Raw genomic sequence first — 20,285 nt, forward strand, 5'->3', positions numbered from 1 at the left:
GCTGAGTCACCCAAGTGCCGAACTAGAGCACTGCACAGCTAGACTAGGGAACAACTACTTTGTCTCGTCTTTTTCCTCACCACTACACAAGGGCAGAAAATAGTATCAAAGCTTCTCTGACAAAAGCCATTTCCACACTATAAGCATAAATATTCATGGATCTGCTTATATTCATGTGTCAGTAACTACAAGACCACTCTCTGCTAATGGTTACAACGGTTGTTTTATGCTTAGTAGCTCTCTGCATTTCTAAAGGTACACACTTCCAGAGGTGCACCTCTCCATCAGGTCCTTCACCTTTAAAACATCTCTCTGCCACCCCAGTTTTTTACTACTTAAGGTTTGTTTCACAGCTAACACCTGTTGCTTAAAACATTTAGAAATAACACCATTTTGCATTTATGGAAAGAGGGCATCTCTTGCACATGCCCTGCTCTCATTGCTACTTCTCAAAGAGAGCTTTGCATTGCACAAATGCAAATAGACCAGCCCACCATAAAGGCAAAACAGTCGTATGGGCAGGAGGAGGGAGGGCCATCCCAAAGCAATTTAAAAGTCATCTGGCCCCAAAGACTAAACACAAATAAAGCATATACAGAAGAGCTAGGAATTCTCCCCACCCTACTTTAGGGGTAGGCAAGCATGCTGCAAAAACAGCAGAGGAAGGAACGGACCAGGCAAGAGGGGAGGTTAAAAAAACACAGTAGTGAAGGCAAGATTCATGAATACTCTGATTCAATGACAAATTCCTACAGAGGGCAGCAGGAAAAGAAATTCTGGGACCAAAGATTTAGCCTGCATTTAGATCTGCAGTCATATATGAAAGAGTCCATATAGATCTAGAATTGAGTTTATTACAACATCCCACAGAGAAAATATTTCTCCTGTGCAAACTGAGAACTCTACATACACAATGTACCCCATTCGACTAATATAGTCCAGAAAGAAACTTTAGTAACAAATAATCAATAAAATACAATGGATAAAATTATCCAAACATTTACATTACAAAATACCAGTGAAATAGCTGGTAAGGCTTCTGAGAATACAGAGTGCTTCCCAAAAGAAACAGAATAACAACCAGTTCTCTTGCAAAAAGGTACATGCTAGCAGTTAGCAAGTCCATTTCTGTTCCATAAGATTTCCAAGCTCTCAAAGGATCGTGGAGAAGTCAGACACTTCACAGTGCTACAGGCGGCCACTTCTTGGCTAGATCATCATGCATAACTTCAGGGATCCACTGACAATAGGCAGCAAGTAAGTCTGGAATGAAATAGAGGAACCATTAGGTAGCTGCAGGAGTCAAGGACTGGAGCAGCCTGCTGGAAAGTCAAGGCTCAAAGGCATCAGCCTGCTCACATGCAGGCTAGGGAACGACAGCAACTCTTCCTGAGAGTAAGAACTACCTTTCCATCACTATAACAGTGTCCAAGTTTGAATATCTATATGCAGACACAGAAGTATCATGTATGGAAGAAATACTGTTAAGGCTAACACTGCAATCCTGTTTGGAGGAATTTTTAACACTTTGCTGCTGCTTCTGTAAGAGCATTCTGATAATCTGGTATTCCAATATTGATAAAAATTAATTTTACCTGACACTGAATTTTTCCTGTATCCTCTGACAGTACCATCACAGAATCTAGTCTTCTAAAACCCCAAATCAAAACAATTTAACTTTGGACAGAACTACAGGAAAACCTTCTCAAATATAAAGAAAATGCTGCTTTCTAAAGGACAGGAAGCGCCACAGTTCCTCTCAAGAGCCAATCATTCAGCATTTAGTGCTTACTTCTAGTAAGAAAATAGCAAATATTTGGGGTACGTGAAATAAAACAGATGACCTTTTTAACTACACTTTAGAATACCAACTGTGCTTGAGATACCACAAAGCCCCACTGAAACACCTAATAAATAAGCAAGCAGGACACTCACACTTAGGATTTTTCTTCCATGCAGCCAACAAAGCATCACGATTATCACAGTTTTCTGCAGCAAGAGCCTGCAGGAGGGATTCCGTTCTGGGCTGAAGCCTGAATCAGTCCAAAATAAAATGGTGCAATAAAGCAGCGTTCATTAGCTCAACTTAGCAAAGGAGTATGTCACAGCTTTCAGCCTACCACTCTCAATGCATTCTCTAATACTGTTAATAAATGCAGACATGTAAAAACATACGACTTTTGGATACAGGAAAATACCACTAGCTTAAAAAAAGTTCACTAGAGGTCATTTTTTGCCCTACCACTTTTTTTTTTGTTTAAGAAAAAGTATCAGACTGCTCTCATTGCTGATGGCATGAAGAGGCATTGAGAAACTAGCTCATCCTGGGGAAACAGAACCACACAAAACAGCACAGCACAAAGTAAAGAAGGAAGCACAAGTCTCTTGTTGAACTCCTAATTGACTAAAAAAGGAAAACCCTTTGTAATGGTAGTGTAATATTTGTGACCTTGGCTACATTTAACAAAGTCTTTCAAAATCCTTGTACCTATCAGCTCCATGAAAACTCAGAGAAAAACTTTATTATGGTAAACAAGAGAGGGCAACACAGGCAAGAACATAAGCAGCAATAGCTGACTCCTTTGGAGGATCACAGTTCCATAAATGTCATCAAAAGCAGTAGAAAAAAATTGGGCAAAAGTCTTTGGATTTTTTTCTTATTTTTTGCTGCAATTTGGCCAATCATACTTTTTCTTAAAAAAGAAAAAAAGTTACTTAAATATATGAGCAATTTATCTGTACAGATCAGCCCACAAAAATCAGTATGACCAGTGGGCTGCATGTGTGTTTCCATATTTGCCCTTAAAATAGGCCAGTTCTCTTGAGACAATTTTTCTTGTTAAGGAAATTGATTTTCCTGTCCCCACAATTACAACCTAGATCGTTATCTAGAACACCCTCCCTACCATTGATTTCTTTTTTTTTTTTTTTCTTTAAAGGGAGTTAAAAATATTCAGTGGAGAGAACAAATCAAGTTTGCTTTTAGCAACTTACTTGGACCATGTCTTCAGCATTATGAGAGGGCGGGACAGCAGACACTGGCTGTAAGAAGCCAACTTTTCGATGACCTGGAAGATTTGTTAGATTGAGTATATAAGGAACAAGGTAAATGAATTGTCCTATGGAAACAAACATTAATGAACATAGACTTCTATAGATTTCAGTCCCATATTCCTTATCATCATCATCTCTCTCTCTCAATCATATATGTCCCTGCATCAGTCTCATCCTGCCTGGCTTGCCAGATGATTCCTATCTCTCAAAATGGACAAAGATCCAAGTTACAGCTGTTTTTCCTTTGGGAAAACAGGACTTCTATTCATGTCTCTCCTGTCACCCCAATGTTGATTCCCATGCCATTTTATACCTCAGAGAGGTCTTCCCTCCTCCATCAAATAGGACAAACTCCTGAAACCACTGGCTAGTTATTAAGAATGGGCACATAAAGAAGGCGGCGACAAGGCTTGTCTCTTCTAGAAGCTGGGCTAAAAACATATGGATAATGTCAAGGAAGTGAGGCAGTTGGAATATGCTTACCTTTCCCTCAAGCAGGAACCTGGCAAAGTATTTATAGCGATCGATACCTTCCGGATAATCAACTTCCACAGCAGGGAGCGGCCAGTTAACTCGATCTAGAAAGACAGATCACACTGGGTCTCCTAAGCAATCAAAGAGGAGGTTAAACTTTCAAGTGAGATATGACAACAAGGTGCTAAGAGAACTGGAGAAGTTAATGCCATCACCCAGATAGCCTTGCTCCTCCGTAACAGTGGGAAGACATGGGCATAGAACCGCCAGGCCAATGGGAAGATTCTAGTATTTAAACCCTGTGAATCCCATAGAGCTACTCAAACCACTGCTAAATCCTTTGAACAATCCAAGCTGAGCCCAACTTTTCTGCTGTTGTTGACAGTACTGTTAAATAGCATTACAACAACTAAAGAGCAGCTTTCAGGCAAAATTACTGAGAAAGGTGTTTCAAGAAACTTACAGAAGACACTTGGCCTGTGACATCGAACTCTGCCTGTTTCAGGGCAGTAAGATGGTGGAGGATTTTCCAGAGGTTTTCCAAAGTGGCAGTAAGGTGGCAACAGAACAGGAATCCACTCGGGTTCAACAACAGACACACCTTAGAAAGAGAAAACATGCTGCAAAATGAAATCTTGCTGCTAAGAGCCAGCCATGAGCCAAGAGTCCTATTAGTAAAGCACACAAACAGGCTCTCATCTCCCCAGAGGCGAGAGTTACTTATGGGCTATTTTTAAAGTCAGCTGTATGGATTTTAATTTCTCTGGCTTGTGCCATGGTTGAAGGGCAGCTACTGCTGATTGGGCTGATGCAGAGCAGCTGTTTCAAAAGTCCAGCTTTGCTCCAGCACATTTTACTAGGGAAAGGGGAGGAATAAATTGGGTCCATTTTTCCCAGGTTAAATGCTACAAGGCAGTACCACTCTGCAAGAAGAATGCAACTTCATGCTCAGTTGACAGCAGCAAGAGAAATATTCTGTTAAGGCACTCTTGAATTCTTAATCATATCTGCAGAACAAGTATGGAATACCTCAGTGTTACCTTTCATGTATAATTTTGTAGTCTCAACAATTTCTTGATACACCACAAACTCTGGGAGTTGTTTGAAGAGAACTGAGCTTGGATGGATGAACACCAGTTCGTCCAGGAGAGCAGTCTTTAAAGAAAGCACAGGGGATTCAAGCAGAGTCAGATGAGTTACTGGCAATCCAATTCCTTTACTATATCAAATTTCACTCTCTCCTAGATGCGCATTTACATTGTTTCAGTAAGTGACAGAGCTTTTAATAACACCAGCCTTTTCTACTTCACCTTCTCTCTGGAGACATCAAGAACATTGCAAGATCCACTAACTACCCTTCCTAGCTCTTTTATAACAATTCCTGCATGAGGCCTGGGAAACTGCAAAATGGGAGAGCTGAATTCTGTGTGGAGAAGTTGGAGAAAGCCAGCACATACTGCCTCAGTGCTGAATCAAGCCAGAAGTGCAGGCTTTGCTCAGGAGCGTCTCGCTAACACACAGACACGAGGGAAGAGGAATTCAGTCAAATCAAGCTGTTTACCTTGTAAGCATTTTTCCACTTGTCATCTAGGAGTTCCTCTGCCTGAACCCTTCTGGCAACGTGATCCCCTAGCCCTGCCAGTACAATCTGTCTCAAGTAAGTTGCTTGAGCTTCTGTTGGAGGCTTCATTTTTGGATCAATGTAGAGGCCAGCATCGGAACAGATTGAGTTAACTGGAAAAAAAGAAAAGTCGAGCTAAGACTTAATGGAAAGAAAATGTTTCAACAGTCCAGTTGATTTGCTGCCCACGAAGGAAGACAAAAACTGTAATTTGTCTCAAACCACACAGACTGTTACCTGCTGTTGTCAGCTGCCCTCGCAAGCGTCTGATTTCCAGCATGGCTTTGTATCGTAGCCCATTTTCTTCACAGAATTTAGGAGTGCACCCTGCATACTCACAGGCCCCCACCGCTCCTGCAAGCGAACAATCAGATGGAGAAGACAGAGACTTAGTAGATCACGAATTTTCCGAGGACAACATTAAACTGTGGGACAGTGCTGTCACAGGCCCACATGGACATACCACAGTTCCCACGCATTCAGGGCTGGTTGTTAGCCTGGGACATTTGGAAGCTACCTGGAGCACAGTCTAGAAAATATTTCACTAGACTTAGCCCTACAACAGGGAGATGACTTTGGTTATGTAAAAGTCGGTAGCTCAGGGTCACAGGGAGGAGAACAGAATGGAAATTAACAGTACACGGAAATCGCTCACTGTAGTACCTAACATCACCATGAGGTCTCCTAGCTTTTGCAGCAGTCCTTGCCCAGCCCAGATCCTTTGCATCTGTAAAAGCCTTGCTTTCTTCCCCTTCAGCTTCGCTGTCTCTTCCTCACTTACTGCTGGTCTGAAAGAAACATGAAATGCAGCAAAACTCAGGATCATGTTTACCTGCAGAATGACCTCAAAGTAAGAGAGGCAAATTTAAAAATAAGCTACAGAAAAGTCAGCACTGCCTTATCACTGTGCTGTGACAAGGCCATGTGCCCTACAAACAGGATCTCAGGCTAGTTTACTCACCTGTCATACTCTTCAAAAAGCTCCCGGACAGTCATTGCAGACACTATGGTAATGGTATATGGCAGGCAGTTATGCTGTCTACTTAATACCAGCATCTTTGCGTAGCGGGGGGCTACAGGAAAAGTGGCCATTACTCTGCCCAAGGGACTAATTGGGCAACTCAGCTTTGCTGTCTGCTGCTCCTTCAGCCTGGAAGAGGAGGAGAAGGGAAAATGTCATGCAGTAAAGTAAATTCTGCTTTAACACAAGTTTGGGTTTCTGATTCTGGCAGCCCAATTCATTTGTTTTGGATTTCTTACCTCTGCTTTTGTTATATGCAGGCCCCAAATGGCCAGGCCAGAGATTCTTCTTTTCCATGCACTTCCCACCAGCCCTGCACGGAGCACTCACTCCTAGCAGTGCCTTTCCCTGCCTGATCCTCAGGCTATGCCAGTGGCTACAAAAGCCCATGGACTCTCCCAGGCTGCAGAACCAGCAGCTTTCTCTTTCTAGCAGAGCAGCACAGCTGCCAAACAGCATCTTCCAACTCCTCAGACCAGCACAGAACAGAATGTCATGGCACTTCTTGCCTATTTCACAGTAACTGTGCACACAGACACTTACTCCAGAATAGCTGTGCCTACTGGGTCAGACAGAAGCATATTCCAGAACTGAAAACACACTGAGGCTCAGATCAGGGAAAGAAACACATCTGAACTAAAGGCTGTTGTAATGATGCCTATCTATACATAAAGGCACATTCTCAGAAGCAAAAGATGCAGTGCGAATGTGAGCGGGTGGGAAAGCAGTGCTCACTGCCTTGGTAACTGATGCTTTATCACTGAAGGGAAATTAGGGAGACACTGTTACCTTCCTGTTGTCGGAGGCTCCTTCAAGGCACCCAGGGCTATCAGCAATTCCTCAGCTGCTGCAAGTGCTTCCACTGGAGGTGGCGTTGGGAACGGGAAGTTGATTACCTACAGACATCAAGATACAATGTCTATCAGTGCATCACTGACATAGCTCTTGCTGAAGAGCAGAGTCTGAATGCGGTAAGTAGTCCATGGAGTGTAAATCTCCCCTTTGATTATGTACACCAAAGAAAAACATTTAGAAACTTCTCCAGAGTCAACAGGAAAGGAAAGATAATGGGAGGAAACAAAAGAATTAGGAAACAGGAATACTAGCATTACTCTTAACTGCCACTACCTCCAGCTACCGCCTAGGTCAAGCTACTCTAAGTTCTAACTCTTAAGTATTTCACTTTCTGGAAGTGCTCAGCTATCTCCAAATCATAACCCCTATTTTGTCAGGGGAAGGACTACTATTCTTCATGCAGTTCTGGGATCTGAAAGTCTGTGAAGTTAAAACACATGTGCACACAGCGCAGGCCCTTCTTGCTTCTTCAATATAAAAACAGCCTCCATTAAAAAGCAGACAGGTCCATTTTCTCCCTCTCTCCCTCTGAACTACAGGATTGTTACTTTGCTGATTTTTAATTAGCAAGAATGTAATGAGAAAGCTCCATTGTCTTAGCCAAAAGAGAGGAAGCCGCAAAGTCTATTAAGGTCTGGTGCAATTCACAGCAATTTCTGCAATTTGCAGAATTAAAACCAAGTCCCAGGACCCTCATTTCTAACACAAGACACAGCCTCAAGCAGTGAAGATAAAGGATAAATTTACGTTTGTTTCTGGCTCCTAAGGACAAGCATTTTAATGAGTGCCATAGCACAAAATCATTTTTAAACTTCACCTTTTCTATATTCAATGCCTTCATCTGCAGGATCAAGTCTTCTACTGGTCGCTTTGTTATTTCTGGAGCAGAAAATTGCTCAAAATCCATGAACACTGCTGAAGAATATAACCTAGTAGAACAGAAGCACTGCTTAGAAACTTAAAAGAAATCTTAACTCAATAGATATGCATCAAAAATTGGCAAGAAAAAAGGCAGCTGTGGAATACTACTTACATAATCATGTAACTATGTGCATGGTTCAGGCACATTCACTGCCTTATTCAGAAAAAAGAATAATTTAGCAAGCCATACCAATCCAACCACTAAAATAAAGGTTTTAACTATGAAAAAGGCTCCTATCAAACCTAACTGTCAAACCTGCATCACAGCTTATGTTCAGATTCACCTCTCCTATTTGGATTAAGAATAGACAAAAGAAAAATCTTTTAAGTAGCACTAGTGTCTTGTGAAAGTAGGACAGTAGGACAACTAAAGGCAGTAGGACAAGAGAAACTATCAAATTCACAGGACACTTGTTGGGCTTTTCGTTTTCCTAACCCTCTTCAGGGCAACAAGCTAACCTATAACAGTGCCCTGGCTCAGTCCGGCCAGCTCGACCTGCCCGCTGGTTAGCAGAAGCTTGAGAAGTCCAGGTGACTCTGAAAGACGAAACTCCAGTGATTTTGTCGTAGAAACGTTTCTTGACTTTTCCACAGTCAACTACATATTTGATGCCAGGGATGGTAAGTGATGTTTCAGCCACATTGGTGGCTACAACACAGAGTCTTGTTCCAGGAGGGGGCGGCCTGAATACCTACAGCAAGCACATGGGCATGCAAAACGCATTGTCAGTAGGCAAAAAGAGACAGTCAATTCATACGGGTTGCAAAGAGATTATAATGCGTACAGCACAGCAAGTGAAATAAAACCAAGTCAGAGACTTATATTTTGGTTCCCAGCTCTGGAACTCTCTATCCATCTCAGTTAATCCCTCAGAGAAACATGCACAGCACACACTTTCCAAGCAGTCCACACACCAATGGCTAGTTATACCTAGACACCGCTGTTGCCTCTAAGGTCCCAAGAGGTGGCATAAGAATTTGTAAGTGCTTCTTGTAGGATCCTGGCAGGCCCCACAACTACAACTACATTTAACAAGCTACAGGACTGCAGCTTTTCACATCTTCCAGCTTGCTGAACTGGCACATTAGAGACAGCACAGCCCAAGCACAGCCTGCCCTGATCAATTTGGCCACCGGCCCATTCAAGTCTGCCCGCTGATGGACATTTTAAGAAGCAAAATTTAACCCAAAAAGCACATGTGGCTTAACACACAACATAGCCACATATCAATAAAAGTCACTTTTTTTTTTGATAATAAATTCTTACCTTTGCTTGTTTCCCTGGTGCTAGTAAAGAATAGAGGGGAAGCACATAGAGTGGAAGCGAAGAATCTGATTTCTCATCTGTAAAGAAACAACACAATATTCCTAAATACACACTAAGTCAACTTCCAAGGCTTAACCGCAGTATCTTCACAGACCCAACCTCATTTAAAAATAGCAACAAAATATTTGGTATAAAGCTGAAAATGGAAAACTTTAATAGCTTTTCCATTACACAGGTCTGATGTGCTCTCATGCCAGCTTAGCAAAGGACAGCTAGCTTGTGTCACACATTCACAGGTGATGGCAGATATGCAATTTCTATTTCACAATTGCCAAACCTTCTTCTGAGTCTGCATCTCCTAAATCAAGGTCTAGATCAGATCCTGCAATGTCGTCATCAGTTTCAGCATCTCTGTCTTCATCCCCTTCATCCACTGGTACGACAGAGTAATTGTCCAGATCAATTTTGGGGAGTGTCTGAAGACGGGAAAGAAAGCAAAGCATTAAGCCTTTCCAAGCACAGTGTTAGCCCTTATGTAACAGACACAATCAACGATTACTACTGCTTTTAAAGCAAAGCTGAGTGCTTATTTCAAACTTCCATTGACACAAAGGTGACAAAGGGATTGTGTGATTTCATTTAAACTTCAAGGCTTGAGATGCTAATTCAACATTTGGTAATATGAGTGTTGGGGGAAAAACCCAAGTAAATATTTTAAAGAACATTCTGTGCAGAGCCATTTTTTTCATATGGATTTTTACCCTTCTCATCCTTTACTTAAGGCCACTTCAGCTACCAGGATCTGATGTCAGCAAACAGTATATTCATAAGATCATGATTTCCTGCTAACAGATTTCACCCAGGATCTGATCAGAGGCCAAACACTGCTCTCACTCACATTAGTCCCAATTTTGAATAACAAATGGTGAGATGAGAGCAGTTCTGGAGCCAGCAAGCCTAGAACTACTTCCATTAAAGTTTTATTGTTCAGTACTAAACAGAAATCAATCTCCTGCCTTTAATGTCCAGGGACACACATTAGTGGTCTGCTGCTCATAATGCAGCAGTAATCAGTGTAGATAAAGATGTTCCTTCTAAAAACTGGACAATTCCACTACAGAAAGGATCCACTGAGAAACATTTTATTTCTCCCTACCAGAAAACTGTGAAAGCAAGCACTAGTATTTCCATCTTGGACAAAAGACAGATTAAAGTATTCTTGGAGCTTAAAAATAAACTATAGACTTTAAGTCATTTAATTCTCCTGCTTTGCCCAAGTCTGAAGATACTTCAGAACAACTCTAGCCTACATACGTTCCTGAAAGGATATACTTCCTGAAGGGGACCTATGTAGGGCACAAGGCTTCATGCTCATCTAGAACAGTCTGGAGAGAAACACAGCTACCCAGGAGTACTATTTTGCAGGGAGGTACCTGCTCCTTCCTGTCTCTTGGTGGAATTCTAGCCATCACACATTACCATAGCTTTCTTCCTCTTCCTGGATTTCTTAAATTTCCTAATTTCTTCCACTGATTCTTCTTCGTCATCATCTCCTACAGAAACAGCAAGGGGAATTAGTTAGCTCAGCGTGCTCTCCTCTATACTAAATGTAGAAGCCTGGTCACACTCTTTACTTGGGAGCCACACAATCTTGCTTGGGATTCAAAAAGTGTGACAGTATGACAGAAGCAAATAATCATGTTGAAGACAAGGACAACCCAAAAGTTTTATCATTCAGGTTTGATTTAGGAATCATACAATGGCTAAGGATTGACAGCAACACACACAAGATCTATGCATCTTGATGTTTAGAAGAGGATTAGCTGGCTAGATCAGAATTTAACTTTTTAACTTTCAAAGGTCATTCTGGGAAACTCCACTATCCTCAAAGCAAACAACCTCCAAGCAGCAGCAGTACTTCCACTTGTAACTCAATCAACACAATGACCGTCGAAATGCAATGGATTCCAGGGAACCAGGAGGTGTTATATGTAAAAGCTGTTTGGCCTGAACTCAAATCAGCACAAACCGAACAATCAAAATTATCCTTTTCCCACTCCTGGTTTTTGAGATTTCTTTAGCTGCAAAGTAAGCTAACTTCTTGGTAAGATAAATTCCAACTTTAACAATCCTTTATAGCATTACCTGCAGTGTTATTTTTTTGGAACGGAAAAGCTTTCCTTAGCCTTCTACAGAGTGAGCGAACTTCCGCCTGTCCTGTTAAAAACACCAAAATCCCACCTGCAAGAGAAGAGATGACTCTAAACCTCAGCATAGTTATTTCACCTTGGAAAGTTTCAAAACTCTTTTTTGATAAGATATGTCAAATATATTGCAATGTAACAAGGAGGAACAGGGTCTTTGTCTGCACTTGTCTTCTACTACTCCCTCAAGAAACATACTGACATAATGATGATTTAAGTGAAGGCTAATTTTCACAACAAAAATGTTCCAAGTAAAAGCACATAATGTATCATTATGGTCCAGCATCTTGTTAAAAAAAAAAAGTCTCAGAAGGTTTTAGACATGTTAAGTGTAAAAAAGCCAAGAAGTTCCCTGTAATTACCTTACCTGAGGGTAACATTCGATGGATTTTACACACTTTTCTGAAGCACTCCCCACTATAGTCATCTAGGGGGGTTTTCTTGTTGAAGTGAATAGTTACAGGGAATTGCCTTGCATCTACCTAGACAGGAAACAACAACAAACAGACAATATTGTATAACCCAGCACAAGCATTGCAGCTTTCATGGGAGAACTAGAAAACGCATTGTGTTCTGTTCAGTTATACCCACAGAAGTCAGTGTTGTCTGTCCTGAACACCATGAAACCAAACTAGAAACCAAACTTTTTTCTCTTTCAGATCATCATCTGAGTTTGAGGCTTTTAGTTCTATCAAGCTGTGATTTCCTTTCAAGATAACCCAATTCCTGCCAAGTAAAGTTTTCTGATAAAAACGGAGACAAAAACTCCCAAAACAAAACAATCTAAACAAAATAACTGCTTTTAAATTGATAGCTGAAAGATTTCAGCACCAACTGGAAAGATTACAGTGCCCCCATTTTATTTTATAAAGAATGCCCTCGCTATATTTCAGCCATTACAACTGACATGGATCCCAGTAAAAGGAACGATACCTGAATAACAGGCGGTACCACAGAAAACAGCCTCTTGTTCTCAGTGAAATCTTCAACACGAAGAGTAGCTGACATGATTATCAGCTTCAGTGGTAGCCCTTTCTGCAGGGACACAAATGTGCTATGTTATGCTGTGCCTGAAAGTATATCACAGTTCAGCTACACAGCACGCAAATCCACTATTAGTGGATCTGAATACAAGGTTCTTCCCCAAAGTACTCAAAGGTAGCATAGCAAAAGCACCATGTCAAGTGACAAAGGATACACAGACAGCTTCAAATGCTCTCTCTCTTAGAGCGGACAAAGATATTGCACTAGCAGTCCTGATGCTGCTGCTGACTTGCCTGTAAACCACTGAACTGTCTCCTCATCTCTGTGTATATACACACACATATCCATAAGCAAAAGAAAAAAAAGATACCAAGAACAGCCACACAGTCCACCAACCCTGCTTCCAGTATCTATCAGGACTAAACACTTCAAGGTTTCTGCCAGGATCTCAGGAAAAGTCTCCTCTTCCTCACTGTTACTAGCTGGCTTATTCCAGTGCAACAGTAAGCATCTCACTCTCTAGTAAGCTGCTAATTTAAAATCTTTCAGACCCATAGTGCCAAGAGACACTAATAAAATTAACTGGATGTTGATTGGAAAATGATCTCTTGGTACTGACGTGTGCTATTTTTACACTTTTTGTAGGTGCCGCGCTTCTTCTATCACAAGGAAAAATAAATACACATTATCTAACTGTGTCAGTGCTATTTTACTGTTTTCCATCACATTCCTGCTGACTTCCACACCACAGAGTCCCTCTTCCTCCTCACATAAAGCCTCTTCATGTCTAACTGTCTCACATCCCCTTCCCCAGTATGCCCACTTCCAGCACTGAAAATACTACTGGGCCGTGCAGCTACTCTTGCTTCTCTTACCTTTTCACGAAGAGGCACAATGCGAGACAAGAGGCCTATCAAGATATCTGTGTACATACTTCTTTCATGGGCTTCATCAATAATAACTACTTTGTACTTTGAAAGTAGAAAGTCCTGAGAGGAAAGAGAAAAGACCATTGATTTCACATCAGGTCTCATCCAAGGTTATCTTTAAGTCATGGCAATCTCTAGCTACACAACCACTGCTTCCACCTTGATCCTCGTGGCTGTAGCATCTCTCAGGTACTTGAGCACAGTTTAACATGTTTATCCTCCTGCTGCCTGATTGAGGCAGGTAACTAAAGCAGGGAGGAGCTCAGAGACATACATACAATCCTACGTGAAACAAGGAGCCTATCACAGACTTGAATCCCAAAGCCTACATGAAGCACCCTAGTTCCTGAGACTCTCTTCCTTGGGCAGAGAGTCTCCTCCTTGTTTTACAGAGCAAGAAAACCCAACATTCAGAGACTTGAGCAGAAATATCAAGGGTTAATGTGAAATATAGCTTCAGTGCTGAAACTGGTTTGGCTTTGAAAGGCTGGTAACAAATCCACAAAAATAGGTTGGTATTTCTTTCTAGCTATACAAAATTCCTTTTTATATCATCGAGGACAACAATTTACCTTCTGAATTTCTTTCAGCAGCACACCATCGGTCATGAACTTGATTTGCGTTTCATCCGTCACATTTCCTTCATACCGTATTTGATATGAAACGACTCTGTAAAGAGGAATCAGGATAACCACAAGAAAAGCATGAGGAGAATCAGAAAATTCATGTTAATACCAGGAAGCAGTTTTTAACTTAATTAAATCAGGGCTTGATACCAGCACAAGGAGAAGTGCACGATCAACTCCCCAGAGCCTAACACACAAAACAGTAGAAGCTGGAATGTAGAGGAATTTCACTCTGAATTTTTTTGACTGTTGTGGGACACTTTCTCATGGAGACACAAATCAGGACCATTTCCCACACACTATCTTCGCAAAGCTCTAACTTACAGCTATTAATAACACAAGTCTGTGCGTGTTTTTTCCCACAGACAACCCAGAGAGGGCTTATGAGTAACTTCCTACAGTTCTTCACCAGAGACAGGACAGGCAATGAGTAAATCTCCATATCGGTTTATCACATACACAACACATCTCAGTGTTATCTTCCCAGCAAGATCACAGCATTTTTCCCCCTTACCTGTGTGACAAGTTCATTTCTTTAGCAACTCGCTGAGACATGGACACTGCAGCCACACGCCGAGGCTCTGTGATCCCAATAGCACCATTTGAACTAGGATGGAGAGGTGGAGGGGAAGGTTGGTTGTTTTAGAGAGAAACATGAAGAAAGATGACAACACGATTTCTTCACGACAGCTCTGAAGACAATATTATCACTTAGGTAAGTTTTCAATTAAAGTTAGAAGGAAAACAGAGGAAGCTTTGGCATCAACCTTGTATTACATGTCCACTGATATCAAGATACATGCATCACTAAAGTGATTTTTTCCTCAACCATTTTCTCTTTCGTTTATTTTTTGCTGAACTCCAATCCCCATAGGCAGCCTTCTGACAGTTTGGTTCATTTCAGAAGAAACTCAGGCTGGGGAGAGAGCAGCACAGGAGGTGGATGCACCTTCTTACAGCTCAGAATAAAGCATCTTATATTGACAAGCTTGGGCAGCACATAAGAAATAGCACCAAACCAGCCATGCTGTTTTTAAAAGGGTTCCTAAGAAATATGCGTGTTTTCTTGCAAAGGTAAAATAAACCTCTATAAGCAGAGGATAAACTCTGTTTGCTATAGGCAGGCAATAATGCCCCCTGTGAAGAACGGAACAGAGACTTTGAAGAAAACTTTTAGCATAGAAGTTTTACATTACTTATGTAGAGAAACTTTTGCAGTCACAAGCATAATCTTATTTCCTTGAGATTTTTTTTTTATAAATCCATTCAACACGGCCACTATCACTATACAGAGAAAAGCAAGTTTGGTTCAGTCATTTTAGAATAAAAATCAGAAGTGACCGAGCTAGCTTGAATTTTTTAATCATACTTAGTGAATACAAAAGACGACTCATACCTAGTATAGCCAGCTTCATACAGGAACTGAGGTACTTGAGTGGTTTTACCGCTTCCCGTTTCTCCACATATGATAACAATGGAATTGTCATTAATGGCTTCCATGATGGATTGCTCTTCAGCAAGAATTGGAAGCTTTAGTCTTGCTTCCTAATTAAAATAAAACATATGTCTTACTTGCACTGTTTTGTCTTCACTCCCTTTTGTTTTTCACAAGGATTGAAATCTGCCTCAAGTTATAAAAACTATGAACAGGAATTCTGCAAGCTCTGTGGCTTGAAAAGTTCTAAACCAGCTAATATCACACTGTCATGTTCAAGAGTGAGACTCAGGAAAACAACTTCTCAGAACAAAGCTGTCAAGGTGTATGCTTTAATTTGTGAAACTCCAGAGTTTCACAAGTTTCTTAAGAGTTTTTTGTTTGAAATACCTTATTTCAGAACTCTGCCTTGTTTGATCAAACATGAACACAGATTTTCCTCTTTCTGAAGAATACTCTGCCTACATCAAATGGAGTAAGACTATCCTGATTAATGTATAGTGTAATGGGGAACCAAAAGCAACTTCACAAGACTTTCAATGAGGAATGGTAAAAGACTGCTAATAGATTATACATTTAAAAGCTAAATAATTATGACATAAAACAAAACCAATTTTCCCCCTGCACAGATTAGACAGCTTTAAAGCTCACACTTATGTAGGTATAATTTTCCAGAACCAGCACCATAAATGCACTTTGGTGCAGTGCCAGTAGTATTAGTAATAGACACAAAATAATGCTGTAGTCTCTGGGGTGAATTAATTTGATAGAAGATACTGTAATTTCCATTCCCCTTGACAGGCATTTTACTGTTAACAGAGCCTCACCTGAATCTCAGGAGCCCTGTCCACAGGGATGAAAACCGCAGGCTTGCAAGATGGTTTGTTTGATGCTGTTTGACAAATCATTGCACTAGGAATGGCCTGCTGATTAGTTGCTGGCTTCTTAATGCTTTCCTCTGGCTGCTCAGCTGCATTCAAACCACTGTCTGAAGCCTTTTCAATTTCTTCTTTCTGTTCTTCCTTCTCCTCTCCAGAGCTATGGGATTCTTCCTCGGGCTCCAATTCCGAATCCGAGCTGTGCCTTCTCTTATTCGCCCCACTGATGCTCCTGATCTTCTCAGGTACAACAGCCCCTGGCTCCTGTACCATCCTAGAACAAAATATCAACACAAAATCTACGTTTTGTTCAACATTCTCCAGGACCTCAGGCCAGACACTTCTTCCACAAAAGAAAGAAAAGTCAAATCACTAAGTCACTGCCTGGAGCCTGAACCTGGGTTTTATTCAAGCAGGTAAGCTGTTCCTCAAAGGAAGGAGGGAGGGTTTCACAACTCTGCTAGGTAAAGCCTTGGCTGACTAATTTTGTATTTACAATAATCATGATTCAAGCACAAGTTTGGACCTGATGACCCACAGAGGTCCCCTCCAACCTGCATTTCTGCTATTCTGCTGAACCCAACTTTGCATAGGTGTGGACTCTTCTGCAGGTACAATATCACGTATTCAAGCAGTTCAGTACAGTAACTGCTTCCCTGGAAGCTAAAACAAGAAAGAGTATTTCCCTCTTCCTATTAGAAACAAAAAAGAGTTGCAAGAGCAGGATCTGTACTGCCTTTACAATCTTGAATACAGTGACTGCAACATTCAAAACAAAGCAATCTCTCCCCTGGCAACACGCTGCATATGTAAACTGCATTGTCTAAGCATGCTCTATATTGATATTTATTCATTTCTTAAAAACCCATCCTTGTAGTTTAATTTATTCCAACTTCTGTCCAAATGAATCTCTGGATAAATCTAGTAAATTATAGACTGCATCAGTCAAAGTTTTCCAATAAAACAAAAAAGTCAACATCTATTCCACCAATTGCGTAGCTTAGCATAATTTATTAGTGTAAGCACACACAATTGTTACTCATCTTGCTCCCTTATGAAAGGGAGGGCCATGTTATTTTAAACATATCGCCAGGTAAAAATAGAAAAAAATTAATTCATTCTGAAGAACATGTATGCAGTAAGAACATGGAAAAATTTGAACAAAAAAGCTAAAAAGGGTGCCCATTTTTAAACCCCATCTGTAAACCAGGGAGGCTCTATCAAAACAACGTTTTACCTTTTAGTCTGATACATCCGTTCTCCAACGCCCAGTTTGGAAGTGGTGTACAGAAGTTTCATTTCTGCCTCAGAAGCCTGAACCTCATTTAGCCTGCTCAGCAGTTCAGCTCGCTACGTGGGAAAAACAACCAAAATTCAGGGATCATCTTCATTAGCAAATAATTTCATATCAAGAGTAACCTTAAAAGATGAACTCTGGCAAATGTTGCTGTGAAGCTTTAAAGATGTTTCTGCTGTCACATGTTCTCTCCTCCCTGATGAAGACCACTGTCCTGTTCCAGAGTCAGGAGAGAAGAGACGTGGACCTGCCCTCCACTGTTCCCACAAACAGCTCAGCAGCAGCCCTTAACAACAGGGAAGATGGATTTGAACTAGAACACTGGACTGAGAACAGGAATGGCTGAAGCATCCTTTTAACTCACTTGTGACATAAGACATAACCCTGTCCTCTAGAGGACCTAATTTACCTCCAAAAAAAGTCTTTAGAGTTCATTTGTCAAAGTTCATATTCACGAACTAAAATGAATAGAAATTTTGCCTAAAAAGCATTTACAAGGAAAAAGAAACCTTGTATTTACAGACAGAAAATATGTAATAGATGAAAATAAATATAACAGAAGTATTGGCAGTAGCACGGAGTCAAGAGTGCATTAAGCTCAGTATTTTGTAGCAGGGCCACACTTCTCTCACACTCTATTTGCTTTTAAAATATAGTGTCATTCACTTTGCTAGGGAGGTATTTCACAACGCACACAGATTGTATGTACACAATACCCACAACAGCAATGAACTGAACTTTACATTAGGTTTTTCCTGGCCCTGCATAATTTCTTTTATTTTGTAAGAAAAAGTTAACACGCGAGGAAAAAAAAAGCAAAAAACTGTACACAAAGGCATACACCGATTTTATCACTAACACACTTTACCAGTAACAATAAATCCGCCTCCTGTGAATTACTCTTCCTTTAAAGAGCAGAAAATGACATCCACGGTGATTGTCTCACCAAGGTCAAAAAGAGAAAGGGAAATTGGGCCCAGAAACTGCTCCTGCACTGTCTGACGCAGCAGGAGGGGCAGGTCAGGTGAGGGGAATGTTTTTTTCACCATTAGAAGTTTCACTCTAGACAGTATGAGTGGCTGCGTGCTTCTGCTGGAATATACAGGAACAAAATGGCTAACGCTGCTGTAACATAAACTTCTAAGCATCAACGTGTCCTTGAGACGCCTGCAAGAGTTCACATCCCAACACCGTGCTGCAGCACCGAAGAGCAGTCACTCCACTGCTGATTTCTGCGCCGGCAACATAACGACATCACGTATCAGAGAGTCACACCACAAGGGAAACCGCAGCCGATGCTTATTAACACCAATTTTTTCTCTATATTGACATTATTAAATTCATTTCATCATGACAGAAGCCACATAGTTAGAGCTTTACCACCAAGAAAAACATACCTGCTTTTTCTTTTCTTTCTGCTCTAAAACTTTCTGCAAGTTTTTCTTCTGTTTCTTGCTTAGAGGCTTTTTCTGTTGTTGCACAACACTTGCTACTTTTTTCTTTTTTGTTTTTTTTGCTGGCAGAACCAGGGCGTTACTTCCATCAACTCCTTTCAGTGTTGCTTCATCTGAAAGCATTTGTGCCATTATTTACCTGTGCCAGGTAGCCTATTTTCAGCATATTGCTTAACAGGTGTATTGCAAATCTGACTAGGCTTAGCTCAGTTTTAAACAAACAGGACCCCCATCCCCAGCCAAAACAAACCCCCCATTACCAGTAAGGCCAAAAGAATACAAAACCGGGGACTCAGCACTCTGGTGCTTTTAGGGTATTTTTCCAGGACTTATGTAACATTACAAAAACTGTGGTTTTCAGGCCCCTCTGAGAGCAAAGGGCCCTGGAGCAGGCTAGGACTTAGCACTTTGGCATGACCTCATGGCTTCCTGCGGCTCTCATAAATAATTATAGTAATATAAATTGATATTAATAAAGTTTTAATAATAAGCACGATAGGAAAATATTTTTAATAAACAGCCATTTGAATAATGCAAAGTTTAATAAAATATAACTTCCAGTAAGACTTCCAGCACTATAATATAACTTAATATATAACTTAATAACTTAATATATAACTTAATAATATAACTTAATAATATAACAGCACTAAAATATAACTTCCAGCACTAAGTTAAGAAATAATAAGAAAATTAAAAAATAAGTGTTGTCTAACTATTATTGTTATAAAAGTGTTATTAATAATAAAAAGAATATAACAACATGCTTCTAAATAATTTAATAACTATTTTAATTAAGCGAATTAAAACACGTATATAAATAAATATATGGCAAAGGTTTAAGAGTATTCTGGCAGTTCCGCTTTAACGATAAACACTCGCTATAACGAAAATAAGGGCTACGAAGGGGACGGCCAGGCCAGGCCAGGCGGCACAGGGCATCCGCGCCGCCAAGGCCTCCCTCCCGCCCGCCGGTAACGGGGCCCGCCGCACCTCCCAGCTCCAGCTCCAGCTCCAGCGGCTCCGCGGCGGGCGGCGGCGGGAGCACGGAGCCCCGCGGCTGCCGCGCCTTCCAGTTGTGCCGGCGGCGCGCCCTGCCCATGGCGGCGGCGGCGGCGGCGGCGGCGGCGGCGGCGGCGGCCGCCCGGGCCCCCCACGTGCAGCTTCCGGCAGCCCCCGCTTCCGGGCAGGCGCTCGCAGAGTCTCGCGAGAAGCGGGCGGGGCGGGAGAGTGGCCCCGCCCCGCCGCGCAGGCGCACCTGGAGC

At 41.4% G+C, this 20,285-nt stretch overlaps 1 protein-coding gene across 1 annotated transcript; it reads right to left on the reverse strand.

Annotated features, from left to right (window-relative positions):
• Positions 1-834: 834 nt before the first annotated feature.
• On the reverse strand, positions 835-20,122 carry DHX37 (DEAH-box helicase 37). Its single transcript, XM_062590312.1, has 27 exons — positions 20,014-20,122; positions 18,964-19,133; positions 17,507-17,619; positions 16,219-16,543; positions 15,353-15,501; positions 14,471-14,563; positions 13,903-13,999; positions 13,277-13,390; positions 12,351-12,452; positions 11,785-11,899; positions 11,359-11,454; positions 10,693-10,766; positions 9,551-9,689; positions 9,214-9,290; positions 8,406-8,638; positions 7,843-7,954; positions 6,960-7,066; positions 6,111-6,299; positions 5,813-5,937; positions 5,387-5,503; positions 5,090-5,262; positions 4,569-4,683; positions 3,992-4,129; positions 3,538-3,632; positions 2,995-3,068; positions 1,936-2,033; positions 835-1,263 (listed from the first exon to the last, which is right to left on the reverse strand). The coding sequence occupies exons 1-27, from the start codon at positions 20,120-20,122 to the stop codon at positions 1,181-1,183; spliced, it is 3,432 nt and encodes a 1,143-aa protein (XP_062446296.1). The 3' UTR covers positions 835-1,180.
• Positions 20,123-20,285: the final 163 nt, after the last annotated feature.

Source organism: Rhea pennata, chromosome 17, assembly GCF_028389875.1.
Source record: "Rhea pennata isolate bPtePen1 chromosome 17, bPtePen1.pri, whole genome shotgun sequence".
Taxonomy (NCBI): domain Eukaryota; kingdom Metazoa; phylum Chordata; class Aves; order Rheiformes; family Rheidae; genus Rhea; species Rhea pennata.

What these genes read in the sequence shown, in the direction of transcription:
- DHX37 (XM_062590312.1), bottom strand. Translation starts at nt 20,122, where the DNA reads ATGGGCAGGGCGCGCCGCCGGCACAACTGGAAGGCGCGGCAGCCGCGG. An exon ending in GAAATGAACTTGTCACACAG is followed by an intron (nt 14,000 to 14,470) that starts GTAAGGGGGAAA and finishes TCCTCTTTACAG; the next exon opens with AGTCGTTTCATATCAAATAC. An exon ending in ATGCTGAAGACATGGTCCAA is followed by an intron (nt 2,034 to 2,994) that starts GTAAGTTGCTAA and finishes GGACTGATTCAG; the next exon opens with GCTTCAGCCCAGAACGGAAT.